At 50.9% G+C, this 24,993-nt stretch overlaps 2 protein-coding genes across 2 annotated transcripts in view; one reads left to right on the top strand and one right to left on the bottom strand.

Annotated features, from left to right (window-relative positions):
- Positions 1 to 14,962, top strand: part of DELE1 (DAP3 binding cell death enhancer 1) — a 20,232-nt gene extending 5,270 nt beyond the window's left edge. The window contains exons 5-12 of the mRNA XM_084295026.1: positions 2,637 to 2,692; positions 4,218 to 4,311; positions 5,034 to 5,176; positions 5,932 to 6,090; positions 7,828 to 7,920; positions 10,691 to 10,847; positions 11,097 to 11,358; positions 14,823 to 14,962. Coding sequence (XP_084151152.1) covers positions 2,637 to 2,692; positions 4,218 to 4,311; positions 5,034 to 5,176; positions 5,932 to 6,090; positions 7,828 to 7,920; positions 10,691 to 10,847; positions 11,097 to 11,323 — 929 coding nt within the window. The 3' untranslated portion in view covers positions 11,324 to 11,358; positions 14,823 to 14,962. The remainder of the gene's footprint in view (positions 1 to 2,636; positions 2,693 to 4,217; positions 4,312 to 5,033; positions 5,177 to 5,931; positions 6,091 to 7,827; positions 7,921 to 10,690; positions 10,848 to 11,096; positions 11,359 to 14,822) is intronic.
- Positions 14,828 to 24,993, bottom strand: PCDH12 (protocadherin 12; the record flags this gene model as incomplete). Its single annotated transcript, XM_084295412.1, has 5 exons — positions 14,828 to 15,199; positions 19,644 to 19,795; positions 20,715 to 20,809; positions 21,182 to 24,079; positions 24,772 to 24,993. The coding sequence occupies 5 exons, from the start codon at positions 24,991 to 24,993 to the stop codon at positions 14,835 to 14,837; spliced, it is 3,732 nt and encodes a 1,243-aa protein (XP_084151538.1). The 3' UTR covers positions 14,828 to 14,834.

Genomic DNA, 24,993 nt, shown 5'->3' with positions numbered 1-24,993 from the left:
ATTAATAATTCTGCACTTGCAGCTAGGTTTGAGTAACATTTGATAAAGTGCAGGATGAACAGTGGGGAAATACAAAATATTTATTAGCTGCTGAGTATGTGAGCATTGGGCATCCAGTATGCCAAAACTGTAAGATCACATGGAAAAAAGGATGCAGAGTCATGATACATCATAACACATGCTTAAAGAAGTAGAAACACAGTTGCACAGAAAATTCCAGCTGTGGTATTCCCAGCTCTTACGTGCTTTGCTCTTACAACCTTACAAATAAATTAACAACCTTTGTGAGTGCAGCAGAGCAATGAATTTGTACAAAACCCGGTTCCTGTGAAGTTCTGCTGAAGCTTGTCCATTCCTCAAATATTGCCCTGGAACCTTATGTTGGGAAATAAGAAACAAACAGTTGGGGTGAACTTGTATTGCCCAGTGCTAGTCCAAAGGTTAATCTAAGCTGGTCTTCTCATTCTGCTGAAGTAGAACAGCATTATTGCTGCCTGGGGGGTGCTTTTATTTCTCCATACACTGCTGAAGGAACCTAAACAATGTGTTAGCTCCTGTGCCGGGTTTGAGAGGGCTGCTGTGAGACAAGCCAAGTCTTAAGAGTAATGATCTCTGTGAAGAGTTTTGATTTGTGGCTTGCCCAGCTTCAAGTGAGAGTTCCGAGAGAATTCATTAACTTCATCTGTCAGGAGATGGGTCTGGGTGTCCAGACTGGCTGCTCCCCATGTTTTCTTCTAAATGATCTGCTCTCTGGGAGTGGTAGCTCTAATCTGGGGAGATTACTGGGATTTGTGTGAGGAGAGACTTCCAGTGGGAGGGGGGCATGGGATGGTTGTGCATGCTAATAGCTTCTTCAAAGCAAGCAAGAATGAATGTTTTTTTAAACAAATAGCTTGGACAATTTCTTTAATACGGATTTCTTTTTCATGAGATTTGCTGTTGTGTATGTGGTAAAAAAGCAAATTACATCATGAGGGAGATACCTGAACAAGAGAGAGAGTCCTACGGTGAGAAAGATCAGATAATTTTATGTCTGTTCTGAAAATAAATGTAAAGCACAACTAATAAATTTGCAGACTATATTACTTTTGGTGGAATGATAAATAGAAATTGTGTTTGCCATCGTGATCTTGCTTGTTGGGTGAGTGGGACTTGTTCAGATAAAATACATTTTAATACAGCCAGAGGGGAATCGTTTATCTAGGAATAATGAGGCTGCAGCTGGAACATGGGTCACAGCTCCGTGTGCGTTGTATGATGGTGCAGGCACCAGAAGAAGTAATCCTGCCTAGTGCACGCTCGCTTCTGCCCCTTTGCCAGCACAAGCATCTGCAGAGCCATATGGTGATGGGAATCAAGGAACCAGGACCCCAAAAAGACTGATTTCTCACTCATTTTAGTTCCCTGCTCTGCACCCACACAGCTCGAAAGGGCAATGGGGAGACATGAGGAGGGCACAGCTACTTCTGCAAGCAGTGCTGGCTTCAGGGATCCAGGCTTCACCACCTGGCGTTAGGTGCCCGGTGGGGCCGAGCTACTTCTGGTGATTTGGGTTAAAAAAAATAATTGGCCTCAGCCAAACCTCGATGTTTGTCCTCTTTGCTGGAGGTCACCGCAGTCTTGGAGCAGCTGGTGTAAATGCTTGTGTAATCACTTCCAACAGTTCTGTCGAGAGCGAGGTGGCTTAGCTTTTGCTGTAGATGCTTTTGTTAGATAATTCAGGCTGAACCCAGACAGATAGTGGCTGAACGCGTCAGCGTGTCTGAGAGGGCGGCGGTGTGCAAGTGGGATGCTCGGGGGTGATAACCTAAGCCTGCATCCAGCACAGCCAGAATAGCATGTCTGATCACCCCTTTGCAGAAGCAGAACTGTACCCTACAAAGAAATTACCTGGAAAAGGAGTTAGGATAGGCAAGCACCTAGGCACGAGATCTGTGTGATGCTTCAGGCATCAGCAATAGGAGTAAGGTTCTCACAAACTAAGCAGTTATGAACTCAAATAAGGAGGCAGTTTTGTCCTTTCCATGGCACTGGTGAGACTGTCTGCTCTTCAATAACAATGTTGAAAATTCAGGAATAGTGGCAAAAAGTCATAAAATTAATCAACTCAGGCAGAAAAGTGCTTCAGTTGAAAGACACAAACAGCTCGGTCTGTTTAGAATCACAGAAAAGAATCAAGAGGGGTTGATTAGTAGTAACGGGACTTTGAAAAAAGAGAATGGGCTTTTTAGTAAAGAGAAAAAAAAACTGGAAGAGCCAATGCCAGGGAGCAGAAACCAGATGTGTTTTTATTTGAAACAAAGCACAGATTTTTAAAGCAGTGATTACAAGTTGCTGGAACAAACTTCCAGAAGAAGCAGGAGATTCTCTGTCTTTTGGCACCTTCGGGTCAAGACCAAGCCCTTTCTGGAAGAGGTGCATTAGCCAGCTGCAGATTATAGGACCGCATTCACGTGGCACTTAGCTGCTTGTGATACAAAGGTCAGATCGGGCAGAGTTCCTTCTGTTATTAATATCGCTATCTGGGCAGATGATCAGTCCTCTAGGAAAGAATTGAGGAGCAGAGAAAGGCATCAGGAGGAAGAAGTGAAGGTACAGCATTGCTTAACCCTGCTTTTTTGTTCCTCTTAATGCAGGGGAGTTCCCAGTCCCTCAGTGCTCCAGCCCAGGGCCAGTTCCCCACAGTACAAAGGTAAGCTTTCATTCTTCATGTGCTCCGTCTGTGCCTGAGGCCCCTTTGCAACAGGAAGACATCTCAGTGCAACCCCAAGCGCAGCCTGAGCAATCCACTCACACGCAAGACTGCTTTCTGTCCTGCATAGCTGGAGGCTGGGAGCAGAAGAGATGTGATGTGCTGCCCTTTAGCCAGAGTAAAGTTCCAGGAACTACAAACTGCTGTCCCCATCCTTTAAAGTGTCTATAAAATGGTAGTGCTGCAGAAAAGCACTGGAAGAAGATGTCCTAAAAACCCCCAACTATCCAGTAGCACCAGTGTGGTGTATGGGTTTTGATGCCATCTTTCACTAGGTAACTACGTGCTGTTGCTATTTTGGTTTTTACCAGACAGCCTGTGACTGGAGAAGGTGGCGTCACCCCTCCCAGAGCTGCACATCAAGACTGGGTCTTGTCTGTTAGAGAGAGGGAAAGAGAGGCTTTGGGCTCGAAGAGTGTATATCAGGTTGTGAGTCATTAGGTTGTAAAGGTTATAAATTATCTTATTGTTCTGTTTGTGAGTAAGCCTGCTAATTCCTTGCAATCTAGAGCTCCCCATCTTAAAAGTCAGTCGGTGGAGCAGTTGCTCAGGGACACTGTGAACAGAATGGAGATGCATTTTGGGTGTAACAAAATGGGATCCTCTCTTTGATGTGGAAGGGACCTGCCCCAGCAGAAAGGTGTTCACTTGGTCTGCTAAGGGGGTGAGAGCTGAGCTGCCCATCCGAGGAGGAGCCACTTCTGCAGGCTCTCAGGAGGCTCTCAGGAGAGGACGTGAGTCAGTCCGGGTCCTGTCCTCCTGTGAGCAGCCCTGGGAGCTGGCTGAGCACTAAAGCTGTTGGGCGGCACGGGGCATTTCTGCAGCGTGACTCCAAGTGCGGAGGCATCTCAGCTCATGTGCAGTGTGTGCTGCTGCCACTCGATGGCACTAAATTTGTACTCAAGCTCGGAAATGAGAGCTGCAGGCCAGACTAGTCCTCCTCCCACCTCCCAGAGCTGTGGTAAAGTAAAAAATACTGTTCATTACTGAGAAAGAAAAGACATTGTCTCTGCTGTGTGGGATTTTATTAGGAGTGTACAGTGTTCAGTAAGCTGACAGTATGGGTTCAGCTTGAATTGTGTAAAGGGTATACAGATATGTCAGTGCATGTTTGTCAGAGAGAAATGCCATTTGCGCTGCCGAACACAATGCAGGAGGGTGAACAAGGGCTAATGTTACATCTGAGGAGGGGAGCTGCATTAAATTCTGAAATGTTCTAATGATGTCAGATGTACACCAAGCTCCCTGATCAGAGGGGAGGTGAGCAATGGCCATAACGCTTCACTAAACAGATGTCTGTGTAGGACAGGGAGATTTTTATGTGGACACATGACACCAGATTACATCACCCTCTTGATTACTACAGGACAGTACGAATACGTCACTCTGCTCAGTTTCCAAGAAAAATCTGTTGCAGGCTTTGCATGTTTTTGCTGTCTAATAACTTTCTTTTCTGAATCCTCAGGGTGACCCAGCTCAGCGAGGGCGTTTGGAGGAAGCTGCTTTCCAGTTGCAGCAGATTTTCCGGGTTGATATTTCCATTGCATTCAATATCCTTGGTAATGTGGACTCGGATTTGTTTTGTCCTTAAACCACACATTTCACTTTTTGGAGGACCTCCAAATTGTTTCAGGTCTTGTGTGAAGACAGAGATGGCATATACCCAAGCTGAAGCCTCCTTTTAGCAATTTCAGCTCTGCTTTGAGAGATTTATTGCCCTTTGTCTCATCCTGCCACCTGATTTATATCAGCATATTGAAATCCAGGCTTGGTTGAAGTCTGCACTGTAGTCCTGACATCTGTAGTTAGAAATTAAGTCATCTCTGTCTTTTTGCAACACGAATTGTCTTATCTTCATAGCTCTTTTTTCATTGTCTGAGATCTCAGTCTTCCTGGCAAGCTGAAAAAGCAATTGCAGAACTGCAACTAACTTAAGAAGAGCTGAAGGAAGATGCAGTGATCTAAGAAAAAACTCCCTGCCCTACATACACCATTAGTAGCAGCACTAAAAAAGCAAGCTGTTTCTGCATGAACCATACATTGTGCTAGCTGATGATCCCTTTTTGCAGCGAGACCTGAATAATTCCTAAAATGCAGTGTTGCTGTTTTTCCTATGGAAGCTTTGGTTGTGGGGGATGAGGGCTGGTGAGCCAGCTAGGAGTGGACTGGGCCACTTAACGTGGGCCAAGGGTGGCCCCGTAGCTCTGGGGGAGGTTGCTGTGTTTGAGGCTGCATTCTGTCCTTTTTCTTTTCCTCTGTTTTTACATTGTTTTCTTCACAGGGATTGAAAGTATGAGAGCAGGCCACTACCAGATAGCTTATACCTGCTTCAAACTGGCAGCAGATCGAGGCTACAGCAAAGCCCAGTTCAACGTGGGTCTGTGTTATGAGCATGGCAGAGGCACAGAAAAAGACTTGGAAAAGGTATCCACAACTTGTAAAGTCGTATGTGTGTGGCACAGACCCAGAGAATGGTCTTCATGGGGTGCACAGGCACATTTCTCCTTTTGTATGGGCGTGACAATCTATGAAGTCTTGCTGGAAAATGCTGGAAATAATATAAACTGCAGGTTTGCAGCACTGGCTTCGGTGTTGTAGGTCCCCGCAGAGATTTGCTCCTGAAATCCCCTTTGTCATTGCTTCTGAGGTCTTGTCGCAGGTACACAGGCTGTACCACTAGCAGCTGGGAGAGTACCCATGAGAAACCTGTCATGTTACTGTATTTAAAACACCACTGCACAGCCGAGGACTTTACATCACAAGCCATCCAGTTTGGGTACCTCGACTACAGCCTGCCACCTAGTGCATGCTGGCCGTACTCAGCATCCTGTAGCTGAAAAGATCTGCAAAGACTGCCTGTTTGGAGTAATTGTGCAGATCCCCACTGGCACAACATAAGCTTTGGTATTGTTGGCCCAGTGCCATCCCCTTCAAAACTCGGAGTTTTGAGTAGAGAAGGCAGAGGTGGTTAGAGGGCTCTCGTACACTGGTAGTCCACTGTCTCACTTGAACAACCTCGTGTTCTTCAGCAGGGAAGTGTGGGAGGGCTGCCAGGGTAAGCATGTGCAGCTTATGATAGGTCTGGACAGAGAGGTTAAGCTTGTCCTGGCCAGAAGGGAGGCATGTCATGTTTGAGGGCATGTATTACCTGATTCACACAAGTGTTTCTCTGTTTCCAGGCAGCTTTCTATTACTACCGTGCGGCCAGCAGCTGTCACCCCATGGCACAGTACCGCTACGCTAGATGCCTCTTGTGCCACAGTCCTGAAAATGAATGGCACAGGCTTCAGAAGGCAGTGTCTTTCCTGGAGCAAGCAGCAGTGGCTGGGCTTACAGAGGTTAGTGTCCACCACGTGGGAATGATTATAGAAGCTGAACAAACATTTTCATAGGACAGAACCGTCAGAAAACCCTGTCTAAAGGATTTGAACCACAAGACATCGTAGAAAGCAGCATCTTTGGGACTAAAAGCAAAATTCTTCCTGCATATTGATACCACTGCCAGTGTATGGGGGACAGTCCTGCCTGCACACGGAAGGCAACTAGGTGCCCATTGTGTCAGTTGTGCTGGTTGTCTGTTTTGCTGTTGGGCTTTTTAATGTGTCTCTCTTAGCGCCCCTTCCATGTGCTTACGGGACTTTTTCCTTGTTGGTAATGTGCAAGCTCCAGGCCCTGTCACACATCTGTGATAGAAATTCCCCTCTTGGCTTTCTTGCTTGAGGATAGGATGCAGCCATAACTGCTAGCCACTACACAAGGCTCTTTCTTACTTTACAAAGAAAGAGAGAGCTGAGAAGTACCAGTTCTTAGGAAACCTGTCAAGTTGTTCCTTCTTCTGTGCCAGATGTCCTTGGGTCTGCTTTGTTTCATCCAGCAGTGGCAGCCTTTCATGTTCCATGCCTCAAGAATCTGCAGCATGGATGAGATGTGCCAGCGCTCAGAGAACAGAAGTAGCTGCATGCAAAAGATAGGGGTCCACACCAAAGTACATTTCAGATTCCGAGAAGGCAAAGTGTATCCTCTATTATCACAGGTTGCCACAACATACATATTTGTATCATACATCATGTTTTGACATACTTTTTTGCATCACTAAAAGCAATTCACACCTCTTTGTCTCCTCAGGGTAAAGAGTGATTCAAACATCAGTAGGATGATTTCTCCAGATCTCTCTCTCACTTGCATTCACAGTGGAAGTGGCTTTCCAAAGTATCTTTTGTTCCTAAAGTTTAAGGCTTCCTATTTTGCCCCAGTCATCCCACTCAGCAAACATGAACCTGACTAGAAAGTTTTAGGATGTGTCATTCAGGTGCCTGCTTTTGAATTCCCTCAGCTTTGAAGCTGGAGCCAAACATGCCTGTAACCGTTCTCTCCAACACCTAGATTAGACCATCAGCTTAGAAAAACTGACCTGCAGTTGAAAAACTATATTTCACTGCCTCCCAATGCAAAAGTACAGGTTGCTTTGGTGGAGGAACTTCTATGAGACACTTTGAGTAGGAACAAATCCTGTACTGTATCTGATTTTTCGAGATGATTCATCCGCATAGATCTGTGTACCCTGCCCTCCTTTCCCACTCTTTAGGGGATGCGTTTAGGCATGTGCCATCTTGTGTTAAGAATGCAAGCCATTCTGGCACTGAGTGTATCTCATGTAGCACGCTGTTCCAGGAAGTACATCTGCTGTGTCTTACAGACAGCTCACAAGTAGGAGCCATTCTCTGGCTCTGACTTCAGCAGTGCAGTTTAAAACAAGACTCTGGGTCTTGTAATGCTAATGTGGTTGTATTACTGGGTGTATAGTGGAGTTTTGTAGATCAAATAGGATTTTTTCATGTTTAACGTGTCGGACTGAGTTTCTTAGGACAGCCTCCGTTCTCCCAACAGGTTCTGCAGCAAGCAGGGTACTGTGCACACCAGTCTTGCAGGTGTCCCTGACGAGTTGCCAGAGATTATGTTCTGCTCCAGCAGCAGAGCTTTTACTGGCATTTGGACAACTTGCAAAATCAGTAAAAGAATGGGAGTAATTAAGGTGAAAAATCCTGGCTGATTTCTGTCATGTGGTTTTGCTGCAGGCACAGGCTTATCTTGGAGTGTTCTACATGAGGGGGCTACAACCTAAGGAGAAGAGAGGTCTGAAGTACCTGTTGCTAGCAGCAAAGAACGGCGTAAGTAACCTCCGTGTAAGCTGTGATTGTTCTGAATTTGGGTTTGTTGCAGGTGGCAGAGCTCAGGGCTTCTTGAAGGTGGGAGTGTCAGGATGGCACTGTGCTGCCTGAAAGGACAGAGTGGAAAGCCCCTGACGAGGAAACAGGCCCAGGGACACAGACCCTACAAAATATAATCATAGAAAAGCTGTATTGGGTTAGAGCAGTTCTTAGGACCAGTGCTTATGCTTTTTCTGACAAATACTCACTTAGCATAATTTTAAAGCTTTCTGTTATGGAGCCTCTATACCTCCCCCAGTCAAGCTCTTTCACTGCTGTATCACTGGGAGAACTTGTTGTCTCTGTCTTGAATCTATTCTTCAAAATAAGCCCATTATTTCTTGCCTTCTATAGAGGGGATGAACAGACTATTTCTGTTTCTTTGCAGGGATCTTTTATGTACTTAAATATTTGAACTTGCATTCAGTCATCTGTTGTTTCTGTTTTCTGTCTGTTGTCTGGATCTGCTTGCTCTCTTAAACTTTCTCCAAGTGACCCACGCTTTTTTTTTTTTGAAGGACAGTGCCACAGTCTTGGCATAATGCTGCTCCTGAGGCCCTACCAGCACTTAGAGGAGTAGACCTATAACATCACATGTCTTGCAGCCTGGTTTTTGCGTTCTTTACAGCACCATGACATTGTTCACTCATTTTCAGCTTGCACTTTATAGTAAGAGCTATTTTTTTTCTGAAGAACTCTTTCATTTTATCTTGAGTTCACACAACTTTTATGTAATGGAAAATAATGAATAACTTCCCTCTTCTTCTGGCAAGTACTTCTGATTCTGTCACCCTTCAGTATGTCCTCTCTGAGTCATTTCTTTTGCAAACTGCAGAGCAGTAGTTTATTTTGTCTCTCCTTGTAGTTAAACTGTTACATTTGTCTTGTCAGTCCTCTCTGTATTTTTCTAATTTTCATCCATTGTAAAATGCTTTGGACTGAAACTGGACTCAGGATGGAAGCATTCCAGGGATCTTACATAATGAGATCTTCTGCTTAATTCTGTATTCCCTTCTAATATTGTTTTCCTATTTGCCTGCCACTGACCGATGTCTTGGTGGTTTCAGAAACTGTCAGGGTGACTCTCAAATTTCTTTCCGTATGCACTCCTTTGTAGTTGTTAACACTGTTTCACCTGTGATTGTGCTGGCCACTCATAGCGTGTAGGATCTTCTTTAATTCCTTACAATAAGTTCTATCCCTCTGAATGACATTACAACTACATCTACAACTCTTTAAAAAAAAAAAAGAAAAAAGAAAACAAACACAAAAAATCATGGGTTCACTGTTTCTCAGGTTGTTGCTCTGTTCTGGAGCCACGGGGGTAGCTCTGACAAGCATTCTTCCAAACACAGCAGTGCTTCAGAGAACTGTGTTTTATTTTGGTTACCACTCTCCATTTCATCCTCCCTTATTTTATGGGAGCAACCACAGAACATAAAAAACATAAAGAGTGTTCTTGGAGAACTGAGTCAGACCTTCAGATTTCAAAGTGTATTACAGTCATATCTGCCATGCTAATTTGGGATTCTCCTCTCCTGGCGGTGGTCTTTGAGGTGTTCATCATGTAAGAGACCACTGTTGGAATACTTCATACTTATTTAATCCTGTGTCTTGTCACATCTGAAGTGTCAATCCTTCAGCATGTTTATCTCATCCCTAAAGATGTTTATTGCTGTCATAAACCGAGACTTGCAACATTCTGCAAAGCACCCACTCGTTGAGTTCTTTGCATTCCTCCACCAGCTAGATCTCAGACAGCAACACTCGCAATATGTTCCTTTCTCATGGCTTTATTAAAACTTGCTACTTTTTTTTTTTTTTCAAAGCCCTATTTAGAACACTTTTCTGGCAGTCAGGCTATTCAAGTAATGTTTCTGTCTGTTTCACTGGAAAAGGTCTGTGTGACCACTAGCCCGTGTGGTCTTTTCAGTGTCTTCAGGACTGTCATCTTGTTTGTTTGCTATCTGTGAGACCCTTTTCCTCCCATTGGATCTAAAAACTAACGTGCACAGCTGACACGCAAACATATCCTGGGTTTGGATTTGACTGCTGACCCATCTGCAGCGACATCTCGAATTTCTGGTTCATTCTCAGCCATTGCATATGTCTGAGTAGTTCAGATGTTTTTTCTGTAATGCTTAGTTGCTTGACTTACCTTCTGCTGCTTAAGATTACTTCTGGAACATGATTGCATGGGGCTGAACAAGACACTGGCACACTGTTGTGTCGCAGGCCTGACGGACTGCGGGGCTGCCAAGGGGAATCTTCCAACCTTGGCAGCAAGCACCTCTGGCATTTGTTATGTTTTTACAAGACATCTGTGTGAACTGTGGCAGGGCAGTCCGCAGGGTGTGCCCACAGTTTGGGTGTGATCAGGATGTGGGTGCAGCGAGTCCTCTTAGCTCTGACCCCTGAGGCAATCTGGATGCTCCATGGTGACAGCTGTTCCTTTGTTCCGGTGACGCAGACCTGGACGTTGAAGGGAAATCGGTGACTTTAATTGGAAAGGGACAGGGAGGAGTGCAGTTGGAGGTATCTGGTAAGAAATTCTGCTTGACGATGTGCCCGTCAAGGGAAGGGACTAAATTACTGAAGATACAGTCTGAGGGACCAAAGGTAGAGGAGTAAATGTTGAAGATGGTGTTAAGGACTGTCTGTTCTCCTTTTGTGTGCTGTCGTCACTTCTCCATCACGCGGGGCTGATCACTGTGCTGTTTCCTGTGGCTAGGATGCCCAAAGCAGGTATCACGTGGGCGTTTGCTATGAGAAGGGCCTTGGGGTGCAGCAGAGCCTGGCAGAAGCGATGAGACACTATCGACAATCAGCTGCTGCGGGGAACAGGAGCGCTCAGGAGAGGCTGCAAGTGATACAAGAGGAGATGAAAGGTACCGTGGGCAGCAGGTGAAGAGGGTTTGTTGGACTGCATCCTGCAGTGCCCCCTTAAAAGTGGGGCCCGTATCGCCAGAGAAATGGTGGCATGGGACCATGGCAAAAACAAGTCCTTTTTACTAAAGGGGAGGAAGAATGTGCCTTTCTGGGTTGTTTTCACTTCTTACCAGCTATTTCCAGTCAAGTGGAGAAGCTGTTCCCATAATCTGATGCGTCATTAATATCTTCTTTTAATGCACTTGCAGATGTGCAAAGAAAGCATCCGTTCCCTTGCGGTATCCGAGCCTCTGCCTCCAGCCCCTGTTTCTGGGCTATGGAGCACATGCCTGCAGGTCTCCCCACCTCCCAGCCCGGACAATCTGCCCTCGCCCTGCCCCACTCCTGGAGCGCAGACAGACTCCACATGATGACGCTCAGCAGTGCAGAGTGGAGCCGTGCCCTGGGAAACAAGGTGACTCCGCTGGAGCTGTAGTGCTCGGAGACCCGCTGCTGCTGCTAGAGCAGTTGGTAAGTGAAACGAGGAGGCGGAAGGGAAGGTGGACGTGCTCAGTCTGTGTGGGACTGGGCGCAGGGTAGTAATGAGTCGGGAGCACTTTCTGTTAATGGAACAGGAGCCGTTTCTAAATATAGGTGTTTTCAAAACAGACCTTGTGATATTTCCTGTGCCACCACATAGCTTGGCCCTCTACCTACCAACACAAGAACATTTCTTATGCTCCTGCACTTCCATATGGAGCTACTGTGACTCCAAAGATGCCACAGTGGGTACGATTTGGGGCTATAATTCCAGTAGCCTTGCACATCTTTCACATGGTGTCTGAGTGAGGTTTACAAGCCACCATATGGTGATGCTGGCAACTAACTCTGTTGTGGGTCTGCAATCTCTGAGGCAATTTGATCTCAGTTCAAGGCTACGCTACCAGCACAATCTGGGCTTCTCTCCACACAGACATTGTAGCAGTTCAATCTGCTTTCAGACCTCGTCAAAGCGGTGGAAGGAAGAGAGTGAATTCTTGTTATTAGGGCACAGGTTTTTGTGGGATGCAATTGATGGATCCACCTGTGCTGGTGAAAATAACACTGTCTTCAGCCATTCCACGCCTTTGTCAGCGCCCTTCAGTCCCCAGTTATTATTCCTTCAGCTCTGGCACTGAGCTGCTCCCATGGGGACACCCCTTTGAGTCACAATGAGCAAGGTTTGCTTCAAAATGTATATCATACATGTTTGCTAAGCACGTCAGCTCATTTCTACCAAAGTGGGTAAGGGATGCTCCCAGCGGGCAGTAGCCACTGTCAGGCAGGCAGAGGCAAGCAGCTGGTATGATAATTTCTTCCGCTGGGGCAGCTGAATCCGGAAAAAGACATTTGTCCACACAAGTTTAAACTGGTTCAAGGGCATCTGTACAAACTGTCCAGCTTCCTGTAGCTGTGTGGCTCTGGTGCTTTGTGTAGATCAGCCTCTGGAAAACAAAGGCAACAGCCCCATCCTGAACTTGCTGTGGTCTCCATTCAGCAAGGGAGGGGCACGGCGAGAGCTCAGTGCATCTGATAGCTCGGATTGTTCTTCTAGTCTGGTCTTTCTGCCTAGACCAAACTTTCTTAGACCATTTCCTTTATCAAGCAGGATACAATTAGCAGGAAATTCCTCGGGTGGATTTCCTATTCTGTGATAATCCACAGCATGCTTACGCAGTGGTCAGGACAGGATGGGGGTAAGGGATGGGGGGAGTTGAAAGCAGTTTGCAGAATCAGGAAATCGAACCCAGAGAGGAATTTGTCTCCTTTTAAATCTGCTTACCTTAATGTATTTTTGTGTAAAGATTGTCCTTTGAGAGGCACATCAAAGTAATGCACCAGAGGAATATGCAAGGCTGTGCCGTGTTTGTCCTCTGTGTGCATTCCCAAGATGCAGAGGAGTCCTGTAGGGCTGCATCTCCTCACAGTCACAGATACGCCACCCTCATAGCTTGCACAGCTGCATCTCAGTTAGAATTTGGCTCACTGTCATTGTTTTGGTGCAAGAGCCTGTTTTGTTTGTGAAACAAAACAGCAAGACATTTCTATTAGCATTGTGGCTGTGCAAGCACGCTGGGGTAAACCCATCAGTGTAATTTATTGCCAGAGATGGGGTCATCTGTAAAGCACTTCAGGGAAAATCCAAATACAACAGTGGGTATTTGGGGTATTAAGAAGTCCACCTGGGGAAATCTTACTATGTTGCTCTTGCTATTCTGTCCCAAGAGCAAGAAAAAAAAAAAAAAAAAAACAAGAAAAAAAAAAAGAAAACTTATTAATTTACTTTTCTTTAAATTATGTGTGTGATTCTCTGCTGCTATAGCTTGTGTATGTGCATGATAAAAGCAGGGCACGGTAACCTCCAGGTGCATGGGTAGGATGCTCTTGTGATGCTCCAGATCATATCTGCTGGGTAGTGCTGCCCGTTCTTTTTCAACTTAGCAGTGAAGATGAGAGCTAAAAGTACTACCCAAAGGCACCTGATGCAACAGCCCCACGGTCAGCAAATTAGCTTTGGAGAAACTGCAGTACCTGTGGAGAGCTCAGTGCCGTATTTTTAACATAAAGATGCTGAGGGAAGGAAAGCAGTGTGTGTAAAGCACTGCTGGCCCTGCGCTGTGGTGGAGGGGAGGCTGGCAGCCCCTTCTCAGCACCTTTTGTAGGAAGCAGCGGTGCTGTGCGCTGTTAGCAGTGGAGGTGATGGCTTTACCCTCACTCCCACAGCGTGACTCTGCGCTCACCTGTGTAACCGCTTTGCCAGCATGCCCCAGGTTTGATCTGTGCTTTGTGTCTTAGTTGGAAGGCAAAAGCTATGGTACAGAGAAAAGAGTCCTGTGTGCGCATGACCCAGCTGTGCTTACCCGTGGTTTTCATTCTCCTAAAACTTCTCCTCCTCCCATACCCGTGTGCCACCCATGCACGGTTGCATAAGCCTGCAGATCCACTCCCAGTGCTCATGCCCCTGTTGTCTTTCCATTCTGAGAGCAAATCCTCACAGTTAACAACACCTGTGTGTACTTCTTCCTGTTACTAACATCTATGTCGTAGTGTTTCTACACATCCTATTAACCCAAAACAGTCTTACTGCTCACATACAGGTTTTCATTTTGATCTGCGTGTAAGATGGGTGAAGCCTGTGACTGAATATTTGAAAACTGTTTTCACGCTTCCCTTTTCCCAGTTTACCTTTGACAGACTCCAGCCATCTGTTGTCTGCTCCTGGGCAAGGACTGTGCTCCAAAATCCAGTGGCCTCAAGAGAGAGCAGGGAGAAAGGAAGTGTGGTCACCTAGTGCAGCCACAGGAGAGATGCCAAAGCAGACGTAGCGATCTTGAGGCATTTTACAATGCCAAACTCACAGTGGTAGAACTACAGAAGCTGAAAGCATTGGTGGGAGGCAACAGGCAGAACTCCCCTTTCTGAGCTGCCACTTCAGGCTTCCGGCAGCCACAGCACTGTGTCAGCTAAACTGGACCTTGTTGCAGAGATGGTAGTGTAAGAAAAAAAAAACAATTTTATTTAAATAAGAACTGAGATCCTGGAGCCCAATTCTGCAGCATGCTGCAAAGTCCATGGCTGTGCTGCTTTATGCTCTGTGGTGCACTGTCTGTAATCACGTGGATGTATCTGCGTTGTTCTCCGGTGTAATCTGACAAAGCCCCCTCTCTCAATCTGCCTGCCCTGGGAGGAGAGGGCCCTCCTGCTGTTGTGTGAGTGTGATTGTAAAGTGAAAGGGGAGGGTGGGAGGGGAGGAGGGCTAGGAAGGCAGGAACAGGCAGGGAGAAGGGAGCTACACAAGGTGAAGTCAGTCGTGGAGAAATTTGACGGGGTGAGGCAAAGGAAGAAATGTGCCTGTCATGATCAGTCTAGGCATGGATGGCACTACGAACTTCTTAAAACACGCGTGTGCACCCAAATACAGAACGCTGTGTTTGACTCTTGTCTCCTTGTCACAGCCACCAAGCTGCCTACAGAACGGGAGCGCTGTCATCCAGTCCAAGGCTCTTCCCACGTGCTGACAGCTGCCGCAGAAGCCCTGAGCCTGTTTCGTTGTGGACTTGGACCTTCTGGGACAGAATCATTTCAAAGAGGGTGCTCATTTCAGAAAGGAAAGTGCTGGCCAGTCTTGTCCCAGCGGCATTTGAGTCAGCCCCAGCCCCTTTGCCAAAGGTCTCAAAGGTCCGTGGTTTCTCCTGCCTCGCAGCTTCCTCGTCCTGAGGTGAATGCAGAGAGTCAGGGGAGAAGACATTGTCCTTGTAGCTGCCGGCGAGTGGCAGGGAGAGCCGTGCCACCCATGCCGGGTCAGCAGCCGTCAGCCTCTTGAGGGCCAGCTCTGGAGGGAGTGAAAACAAGAAGTGTTGGTGAGATGTGTGGCAGAGGAGATCAAAGGAGAAGAAAATGAGAAATGAGGAGACTTCCTGAGATCCGATGTTACAGGACTGATTGTAAGCAAATCTAGGGATAGGCTACCAGCAGCATCACTCAAACCAGCAGCTTAAAAACCAAGCAAACTAGAATTGTTTTAAAACAACTGTGTTTGTTTTGCTTTTAAATATAAGAACCATTAGGATCCCTCTGAGTTCCCATTTGTTGCGGTTTCAAGTGGCACTTCACTAAATTGTTAGCAAAGCCAAAGAAAGTGAAGGTTCGGGACTAGCTAAAGGGGAGACAACAGCAACGGAAAGCTTTCAAGGGGGAAATGTCAAACAGAAAAATGGTCACTAGTGGACTTCCCTTACCGGTCACTCAAGAGTGGGAATTTGCTGCTAAGCAGTCAGATTGAGACCGAAAAGAAGTGGGTTAGTGTGAAAACTAATAACAGAACTGGAATGAAATTCTGAATTATCAAACGCACAGCTGGGTGGTTGAGGACTAGTAACAAAAAATTGAGCTATAACATATTTGTTCATCAATTGGAAACAGATGAGGAGCAGTGGGAGCCTGGTGTGGGCGTTGGCTGCAGGCTCATTAATGTCCCAGTAATGTGATTCTGCCCTGAAATGGGCAAATGAAATGATACAATGTGTTGGTCAAGATATTCCCTGTTGGCATAAGGACATATCTGCGGTATTGTTATTAGGTCTGGCAAGACCTGATTAGGAGAATTACATACAAATCTGATTATCCATCCCTGGGAAAGAGGATCTGAAATGACAGAAGTGTGGAGAAAAACTGTTGAGATGAAACCACGAGCAAGTCTGAGCTTACAGGATGGACACCCCAAGAGGTAGGGTTGCTTAGCCTGAGGAAGCAAACGCTCACTGGGGATTTGACTGCAACCTGCTATTATTTTGATGAGATAAGCACCAACAAAGGAAATCGCTATGCTTAAAATAGTGTTGGCAAAAGAAAAAATAATTAAAAGTGTCCGTGAATAAACATATACTGCAAATTAAAGGAAGGACCCCGTAGCAGAGTGAGCCTGGAATAGCTTCCCCATCAGACGACAGGAAAGGAAGTGGGGATTCTTGTTTTCAAGGTAGAGCTTTGCAGTTGATAAACAGGCTCTGACGTGGTACATGGGAGCTGCTGTCCAGCCCCGCACGGATTCATCCCCAAAGCTAACAAACCCCTGGAAGGGGCAAAGCAACAGGCAGGTTTGTGAAACACTCAGAGAGCAGGGAAACAACTGGTGTGTGCTAACACAGCACAGGATACCCCGACAGTCCCAGTCAGAGGACAAGGCTTGGTGTCGTTTTAAGCATTATGCAGCTCTCACTGACATAAGGTGACCTCAGGAAGCAGGGTCCCCGTTCTCCTGCACTTCTGCTGTTTCTGGAAGGTAATCGATAACCAGCCAGAGCCGGGGACGTGTGGTCCTCGTCTGTGGCTGGTCAGCCAGCAAGACAAGTCTCTTTCCTCCAAGTAGTTATCCTTTTTCTCTGAAACAGAATTGTGCCTCAGGGTGCTTGGGGCGAGGGGGGGCTGGGAGTGAAAACCTGATACAGAGAGAAAGGTAGATACAACACTTAAATTTCGTTTCAGTGGAAGCCGCAAAATTCTTACATCTTGGTAAACTTTCAAGCCTTCTTTCTGCAATCTCAGTATTCCCTCTCAGTCACAGTGACTGTTCCTTAAGAGATCTCCCAAGCATGCTGCAGCCCCGTGTGTTTGCTTTAAAACAGTGCAGTTCTGTCCTCCACAGTCTGCAAGAAGCCACCAAATCCACTGAGCAGCGTGATGCTTCGGCTCGGGAGCGGGGCACGCAGCAGCGTGCTCACAGCAGGGAGAGCTGAGGCTGTTGGCTGATCGCCCCAGCCCCTGTGGCCATGAAATCTTGTAATTAGGTATGTTTAATTTGACCGATAACTCCTCCTTGCCTTATTTTAATGGTGTGTTGTTTTATAATCAATAAAGATGTATCTTTTTCCAGCCATGGAGTGCTCTGTTTCGCTGCTAGGGGAGAGGTGCTGACAGCAGCCGGCAGCTCGGTGCTCGCGGTGCAAACACCCAAAGAGCCGGCGGGGCCCGACCGCTCGCGCAGCTCTCCCCCCGCTGTGAGTAACACAAAGGCCCAGACAGCCTCAGCCAGCTGCTACGATACTTTGAGCACAAGCAATGCTTCCTTCCTCCCTCCTTCAGGATGCAAGTCCATTTCTCTGTTTACAGTGGTGGGGAAGAAGGAAGGAGTCCAGCAGCTCCGTCGTCTGCGCTCCGTTGCCTTTTTGGGAAGGTCTGGGCTCACGGTTAAGATTATTTTTCAACACAGAAGCAGCTCAGCCTCTTTTATCACGTCCAGCACTGCCGTGTGGGCAGGAAGCTATGCTGGCATAGCCTCAGCATGCACCAGTCCTGTTTACTGCAGAATTGGAGTAATTTGGCAATACTTTATCAAATCCAAGAAGAATGGGAAATGTCCCTGTACGGCTCCGCGTGGCCATAGCTCAGATTGTCTGGGGCGCAGGGTGCTACCTGCTTTTAGGGCTGGATGGGGACAGATCTGAGCCCCTCGCTGGGGCTCAGCAGAGCCGTGGGCTGGAGCTGGGCAGCCTGTGCCTGCCTGCCCTGCGCTGCTGCCCTTCAGAGCCGAGGAGGCCAGCGGCTCTCATCTCACCCAGCCCTGCTTCTTCTGCTCCTCACTGGAACAAAAGGGCAGGAAGGCAGCAAGCAGCTCCCTCTGCACGGCAGCACAGAGGTGCCCGTGGCTGGAGGTAGAGCTGAATTTACTGCAGTCGCTCCCTGGTTTACTTCACTGGGTGCTAAAAGCCTGCTCGCAGGTGGCGTGGAGAGTACATAAACCAGTGTTATAAGCTGAGCATAAAACCATAACATGGCAGGCCATAAACAGTCCTGAAGAGCACCAAAGGCAGCTAATAACCTTTTTGCTAATCAGTGGGCTTGGAGAGCTCGAATGAAAGGACCAAAAGCTGTGAAAGGACCAGGGAAGGTGAGGCCACAGCAGCAAACCTCAATGAATTCTTCATGCCTACGCTTGCTGCGGAGGAGCACGGAGGCTCCACAAAGAAATCTCTGCTGCAGGACGTGAGTCAGACAAACTCTTTCAAATGGAAATGCCAGTGGAAGAGATTTAGAACAAATCAATAAAAGGAACATGCAGACGATGTCAGGCCCAGATGGTATCCACCTCAGAGTGCTAGAGGAACTCAGATATGAAATTGCCTGGCTTATTAGCTGATGTTCGTTAACTACCGCTTCAAATGAAGGCAGTATCGGAGGAACAGAAGGTAGGAATGGTGACATGAGGTTCTGAGCTCATAAAGGTGGGCCTAGTCTGGGCAGGTTCACGGAAATTATTCTATATGAGCAGGTAGCTGAATTCCTGTTACACAGGCAAGAACTGGCATGGCATTTGCAAGACTGTGTTTTCCAAATTTCCTCCAAATTTCTTGCTGTATTTGAAGGAGGTAGGTGAAGAGTCCTGGCTGACAGGGGACACCTGAGCTTGCAGAAGAGCACCAGGCAGGCTCGCAGAGGTCCTGAGCTGTGCTCTGCATTAACCTGAATTACCAGCCAGGCTGTGAGAGGGACTAATGCGAGTTAAAAGCTAGGAAGCAAGAGCAGGAATAAATCTTCCCCATAAAGAGAGGTCATTACTGGAGTCCCAACAGAAAGTCTGAGACCTGTGCTTCTCACCAGTCATAACTGATGCGGAGCAGTGGCTGGTGGTGGTGCCGATCCCACTGAAATACCCCAAAGAGGGCAAAGTGAGGAGTTGCCAAAGGCCCCAACACCCAGTGACACGAGCAAAAAAAGGCTGGTGGGGTTTCTGTGCCCCCCTCTGTTGGATGGCTGGCACGGGGAATGACTCCTCGTGTACTGCTGACTCCCCCCATGCAGAGGAGGGATTTGGGGTGAGCAGTTCAGTAGGAGCTTGGGCAGGAAGGGAATGAAGACCAAACCAGAAGAGACCTTAAACCACCAGTGCAGGTGAATCCTAACCACTGCGTGCAATTCTGCTCACCGCATCTCAACAAATAACAAAACAAAGCAGTGCGAATGTAGAAAATAACCAGGATGGTAACAGATGAGACTAGAGCCATTCGGGCTGGTAGGAAAGAGGTGCCTGATGGGGCTCAGGGGGTCTAGAAGGTCCCAAAGGGCTCGGGAAGCACAGCTCTTCTCCTTTCCCACTCTGCATGGACCAGAGGACCATAACGCAGAGGCTCTCGGGTCAGCATGGATGCAGAGATTGCGCATAGCAAAAAATGCCACATGCCAGCTGCTGCCATCTATGCGGGGTTGGCGTGTTCCCTGGGGACATCCCGCCAGCCCCAGCGTGCCCCCAGCTCACACTGAACACGATGAGGCCACCTCACCTGCCTGCGGCTCCAGGAGGGTCTCCAGCTCCTCTCCCACCAGCTGCGGCACCGAGAGGTCGAAGCCGCTCTCCGAATCGCGGTCCTCGGCCTCGCTCTCGCCGTGCCCGCTGTCCTTTGTGCTCAGGCAGTCAGCATCCAGCCCCGCAGCCCTGCAAGGGTCCCAAAATGCTCAAGTCAGGCTTTTGCTCCTGCCTTGCCTGCTGTTTTGGAGGCTGAGGTCTTAATACCCCATGAAGTGACCCCGAGGTGGGGTGTGGGCACTGTTCTCCTGCTGCCCGTCACCCACCAGCTCCACGCACCCCGTCCAGCTGCAGGTGGCCCCCCAGCTGGGTCAGCCAAAGCTTGCAGCTTTCTGAAATGCCACTTTTGCAATCATTTTAGTCTGAGGTGTGTTTCTTTTTAAGCATGTGAGCAAAAGCACAGAGATCAGGGGTGCCACGGACCCTCTGAACACTGGGCTCCAGCTGGGTGCTGGGCTACACGTGGGGCTGCTCCACATTTCTTGCCCAGGAGGGTTTCTATCCTTCTGCAGGGGGATCCCGAGCTAACGGGGAGCTGCTGGCCCTTCCCCATGAATTCGGAGCAGCTGCCCATGTGCAGGACGGGGCAGGGAGCATCACAGCCCAGGGCAGATCTCCCTCCCTCACTGTCCAGATGGAGCTGATAACAAGAAAGGTGGAGAAAGCTGAGTCTGCCCCTGGCCTGGGCAGGAGGGGACGGGGGGATGTGGTGAGGCAGTGAAAAATTCCGGCATTCTCAGGAGCTTTCACTCACAGACAGCAACACCATTGCACCTTTCCATTGTGCTTCAACACACCGGTGTTCCCCCAGCAAGGACAGGCAGATGGTTTGTGGCCAAGGAGGAGCTCATGTGGGTGTGGAAGGAGCTGCCAGAGGTGCCCCAGAGCATCCCCAGGAGGGAGCTGGTAGCCACACCAGCATGGGGGTGGGAGCAGAGGAGCACAGCCACCTCCCGAGGCAGGAGCTGCCTCCCTGCCCCGCTGCTTGTCCCATCTCGGGTCAATGAAAGCGGGGCGAGCTGGTGCTGGGGCTGAGAGCAGACCTTACCTGCTGCCGTTCTTGGCCGTGTACTTGTTTCCCCTGTGGTTTGTTTTGGGCTGGAACTGGCCCTGGTGCAGCAGAGACAGCAGCTGAGAGATTTGCTGTAAGGCAGGAAAAGCCTGTTGAGCCCTGCGAACACCGCTCAAGCTGCTTCCTGCCAGGATGTCCCCTCCGAACCGCGCCACCTTTTTATAGCGTTTCCTCCTCCTGCAGATGGTTCGGCATCCCCACGCGGGGGAAAACAAGGCACCGAGCAGCTCACCTAGCCCGGAGCTTCCCTTGTGCCCCTGCTCCTGGCCCATGGGGTTGTCCCCTCCTCCCCATGCCCGGTGCCCTCCACCCCAGCTCCCTGCATGTCCTGGTGGGCATCTGGAGACCCCCCACCATCCCCTGCACTTTCCCAGCCCACCCCCAGGGTTAGGCAAGATTCTGGGGGTCTCCACACCTCCAGCAAGACGTGGAGCATCTCCTACCTGCACCGGGGCCGACTCCATGGCGAACTCCCCGTTGGGGCTCTGCTCCGCCAGGGCCACCAGCGAGAGCCGGACCAGGCTCCTGAGGATGTGCTGGTGGGGAGGGGGCTGCCCCGGTCCCTGCGGCGTGGTGCCCGCTGTCTGGGGCGGGGACAGCGGGGACTCTCCCAGCAGTGGCTTCTCCGAGCCTTCACCACGCGGCGGGACGTCCGGGGGGCTCACGGGTGCATTTTTGGGTCTGTGGGGCTGGCAGGGCCGGCGCTGCATGACGGCGAGGTTGAACATCCCTTGCTCCTCATCCGAGTCCTTCGAGGTCCTCTGGTTTCTCAGGGTCCTGTAGAGAGTGGGGGTGAGGTGGAGGGGAGGCTGCGGGGAGCCCTCTGGGCAGGGCTGGAGGGGCTCAGCACCCCGGGGCCGGCCCCGCAGCGCCGGGACCAGGTGGATGTCGGCCTTCTGGATCTGCCGGGGCGGCTTCTTCAGCTGCTGCTGCCTGTGGGCGTCCTCCGCCTCCCTGCAGTTGTAGGCCATGCCGTCCTTCTTCTCCTTGCTGCGCAGGGACAGGGTTAAAGCCGAAAGGAGGAGGCACCCGCCCAAGAGAGCGGCCAAGCATATGACAGCCACCACGGGCGGGCTCAGCCGCCCCAGCTCCCAGGCGGAGATTTTGGAGAAAGCCCCGTGGCGTCGGAAGAGCAGGCGCACCCGCGCCTGGGTGTGCAGGGGCTCGTCCCCGCCGTCGCTCACCCTGATGGCCAGGTCCCACTGGGTGCCAGCGAGGCTGGTGGCGTTGGTGGCATTGAGGAAGAGCTGCCCTGAGAGCGGATCCATCATGAAGAGCCCTGCACCGTCCCCGCCCACGAGGTCAAACCTCAGAGCCCCGTTGGGACCGGAGTCTCCATCCCTGGCCACCATGGTGAAGAGGAGGGGAGTGTCGGAGCACGACACCGGCGTGGCGTTGGCCACTGCTGTCCCCAGGGTGCTCCCGTTCCCAGGGGTCACCCAGACACACCCCGTCTCAGTGCCGATCAGGAAGGACAGCGTGGCCACGCCACCCACCAGCGCTGGCTCGGTGACAACGGGCGCGTTGTCATTCTGGTCAAGCACAGCCAGCCGGACAGAGACGTTGGAGGCCAGCCTGGGGTGGCCGCCATCCTCCGCGGTCACCAGGAACTCCAGGCTGCTCATCTGCTCGTAATCAAAAGCTTGGAGGGCAAAAACCTCCCCGGTGGTGGGGTCGATGGAGACCAGACCTGAAACCGAGGTGTCCCGGATGCTGTAGGTGATCTTCCCGTTGAAACCCAGGTCGGGGTCAGTGGCACGGACGCTGAGCAAAGAGGTCGGCGCTTCGCTGTTCTCCTCCACGGTGCTCTCGTAGGCGGCCCTCTCGAAGGAGGGGGCGTTGTCGTTGACGTCGCTGATGCAGATGGTGAGGTGCTTCAGCACGGCCAAGGAGCGCTCGCCCTGGTCCCGCGCCACCAGTGTCAGGTTGTACTCGGCACGCAGCTCCCTGTCCAGCGCCGCGCTGGTCATCAGCAGGTAGCTGTGGCTGTTGGTCCTCTTCAGCCTGAAGTGCTCGTCCCCGGGGCTCAGGGAGCAGTGCACCCGCCCGTTGTTCCCCGAGTCGGGGTCGCTGGCCGTCACCAGGGCCACGAAGCTGTCTTTGGGGACAGCTTCCGAGAGCACAGGCGCCTGCGCCGCCCAGGTGACGTGGACATCGGGCGCGTTGTCGTTGACATCCAGCACTTGGACCAGGATCTTGCAGTGTGCCGGGATGGGGTTGGCGCCCAGGTCCCTGGCCTGCACGTCCAGCTCGTAGGCGTGGGTCTCCTCGTAGTCCAGCGGGCGCTTCAGGACCACGCTGCCCGTGCGGGCGTCGATGCCGAAGGCGCTCAGCACCTCCAGGGGCGCATGCTTGCTGAGGCTGTACTCGATCTCCCCGTTGGGACCCTGGTCGGGGTCGGTGGCTGTGACCGTCACCAGGAGGGTCCCGGGTGGAGCATCCTCCCGAACCTCGACCGCCAAAGAGCTCTCTGCGAACACAGGGCTGTTATCGTTGGAGTCGAGGACGATGACTTTAATTAAAGCGGTACCTGACTGCGGTGGCTCCCCATGGTCAGCAGCCGTCAGCACGAGGTCAAAGGAGGAGTGCAGCTCCCGGTCCACCTCTTTAACCACAACGAGCTCGGCGTGCTTTGTGCCATCGGAGCTGGAGACGACATCCAGTGCAAAGTGCTCGCTGGGGGACAGCGTGTAGGAGCAGCGTGCGTTGGGGCCAGCATCAGCATCCAGGGCTCGGTCCAGCGGGATGCGCGTCCGCAGCGATGCGCTCTCCGACATCTCCAGCTCCAGCTCGGGCGTGGGGAAGCGGGGCGCGTTGTCGTTGATATCCAGCACTTGGACCTCCACGTGGATCAGAGCCAGCTGCTGGGCGGCCAGCACATCGAAGGAGACCCAGCAGGGATCGCCGTGCCGGCACAGCTGCTCCCTGTCCACCCGCCCGGCCGTGCTCAGCTCACCATCCGCGCTCCCCACGCGCAGCGGGAACCCCCCGGGGCTCTGCAGCAGACGGAAGCTTTCTTCCATTTCACCGCTCTCACCCCACTTGAAGTGCTCAGCCAAAGTCCCTATCACTGTGCCCTCCGGCACCTCTTCGTACAGCCGGTATTGCACCGTGAACGTGGCCACCTCCTGAGCATCGGCGGAGAGGAAGAGGTACCACCAGAAGGCCGGGAGCTGCAGAGCGGAGCGACCCAACAGCAGCAGCCCGCTGACGATGCCCACGGCCCCGCTGCTCCGGCCAGCAGCCACGGGCTTCCCCGGCTGCCTCCGCATCCCCAAACGGACCTCAGGGCATGCACGAAGCCGCCACATCTTCTCCCGTTGCCGAACGCCACTCACCAGCTGGGAAGGAGCAAGAAGAGAGCGGAGGTCCAGAGGCTGCCCCCTGCCCTGCCATCACCCCAGGACGGGCGGCGGAGCATCGCGGGCTGGGACACCACGGCAGGGAGCAGAGGGACTGCCACCACCGCCGCCCGAGAGCGGTGTCCGGCGGCGGGAGGTGGACCGGCCGTGCTTCCTATGGAAACCCCACCTACAGGAAAAGGGAGGCCCGGGTCGGCACAATGCTGGTGGGGTGGGGGCTTGGGGGGCAGCACGGCGAGGTGTGGGGATGTGCTTTGCTTTCAGCCTGCAGGGACCACCACTGCGGTCACCTGCAAAACACGCGGTGCATTACAGCCAGCCAAACCCACCCGCGAGCTTCAGGAAGCTCCTTGCAAGGACCAGAGGTGATGACCGTCTTCTGCTCTTGCATCACCCTAAAAGCTTCTTCCCCATGCCATCAGGTTTCTGGCTTTCCCTGATTTATTTTATTTTTTTTCCAAATCCAGCCTGCCACCCCCAGTCCTCACATTGCCTTTTGCTGTTGGTTTCAAGGGCAATGTGCCCACGCTGCGTTTTTCAGCCTGTGGCTTCTGAGTTCAACCCTGCTCCGTTTTCCCCTGGGCACTCAGGGTGACACTCAGTGCCACTCACCCACAAAACCCACACCCGTCCCGCTCTGGCACAGCTCAGCCGTGGCACCGGGACCTCACGATGCTGGTCCTGGGCTCGGCCCCAGCTGCAGGTGACCTTCGCCGGGTCATTTCCCTTCTTTGTGCGGTGGCTTCCTCCTTGGCTAAAGGAGGCAAAGCCACGGGCTCTGCCACAGGGATGCTCTCGGGCACGGGAGAAGCGGACGTCCTGCGGCCCCCATGTGGCTTTGGGTGGGCGGCAGGGAGGGGGCAGCTTCCTGCTGGGGGCTTCAGGACCTCCAT

This window comes from Netta rufina (assembly GCF_964035555.1).
Source record: "Netta rufina genome assembly, chromosome: 14".
NCBI lineage: Eukaryota > Metazoa > Chordata > Aves > Anseriformes > Anatidae > Netta > Netta rufina.
The sequence above is the reverse complement of the archived record's forward strand: the minus strand, read 5'-3'. Positions and strand labels throughout refer to the sequence as shown.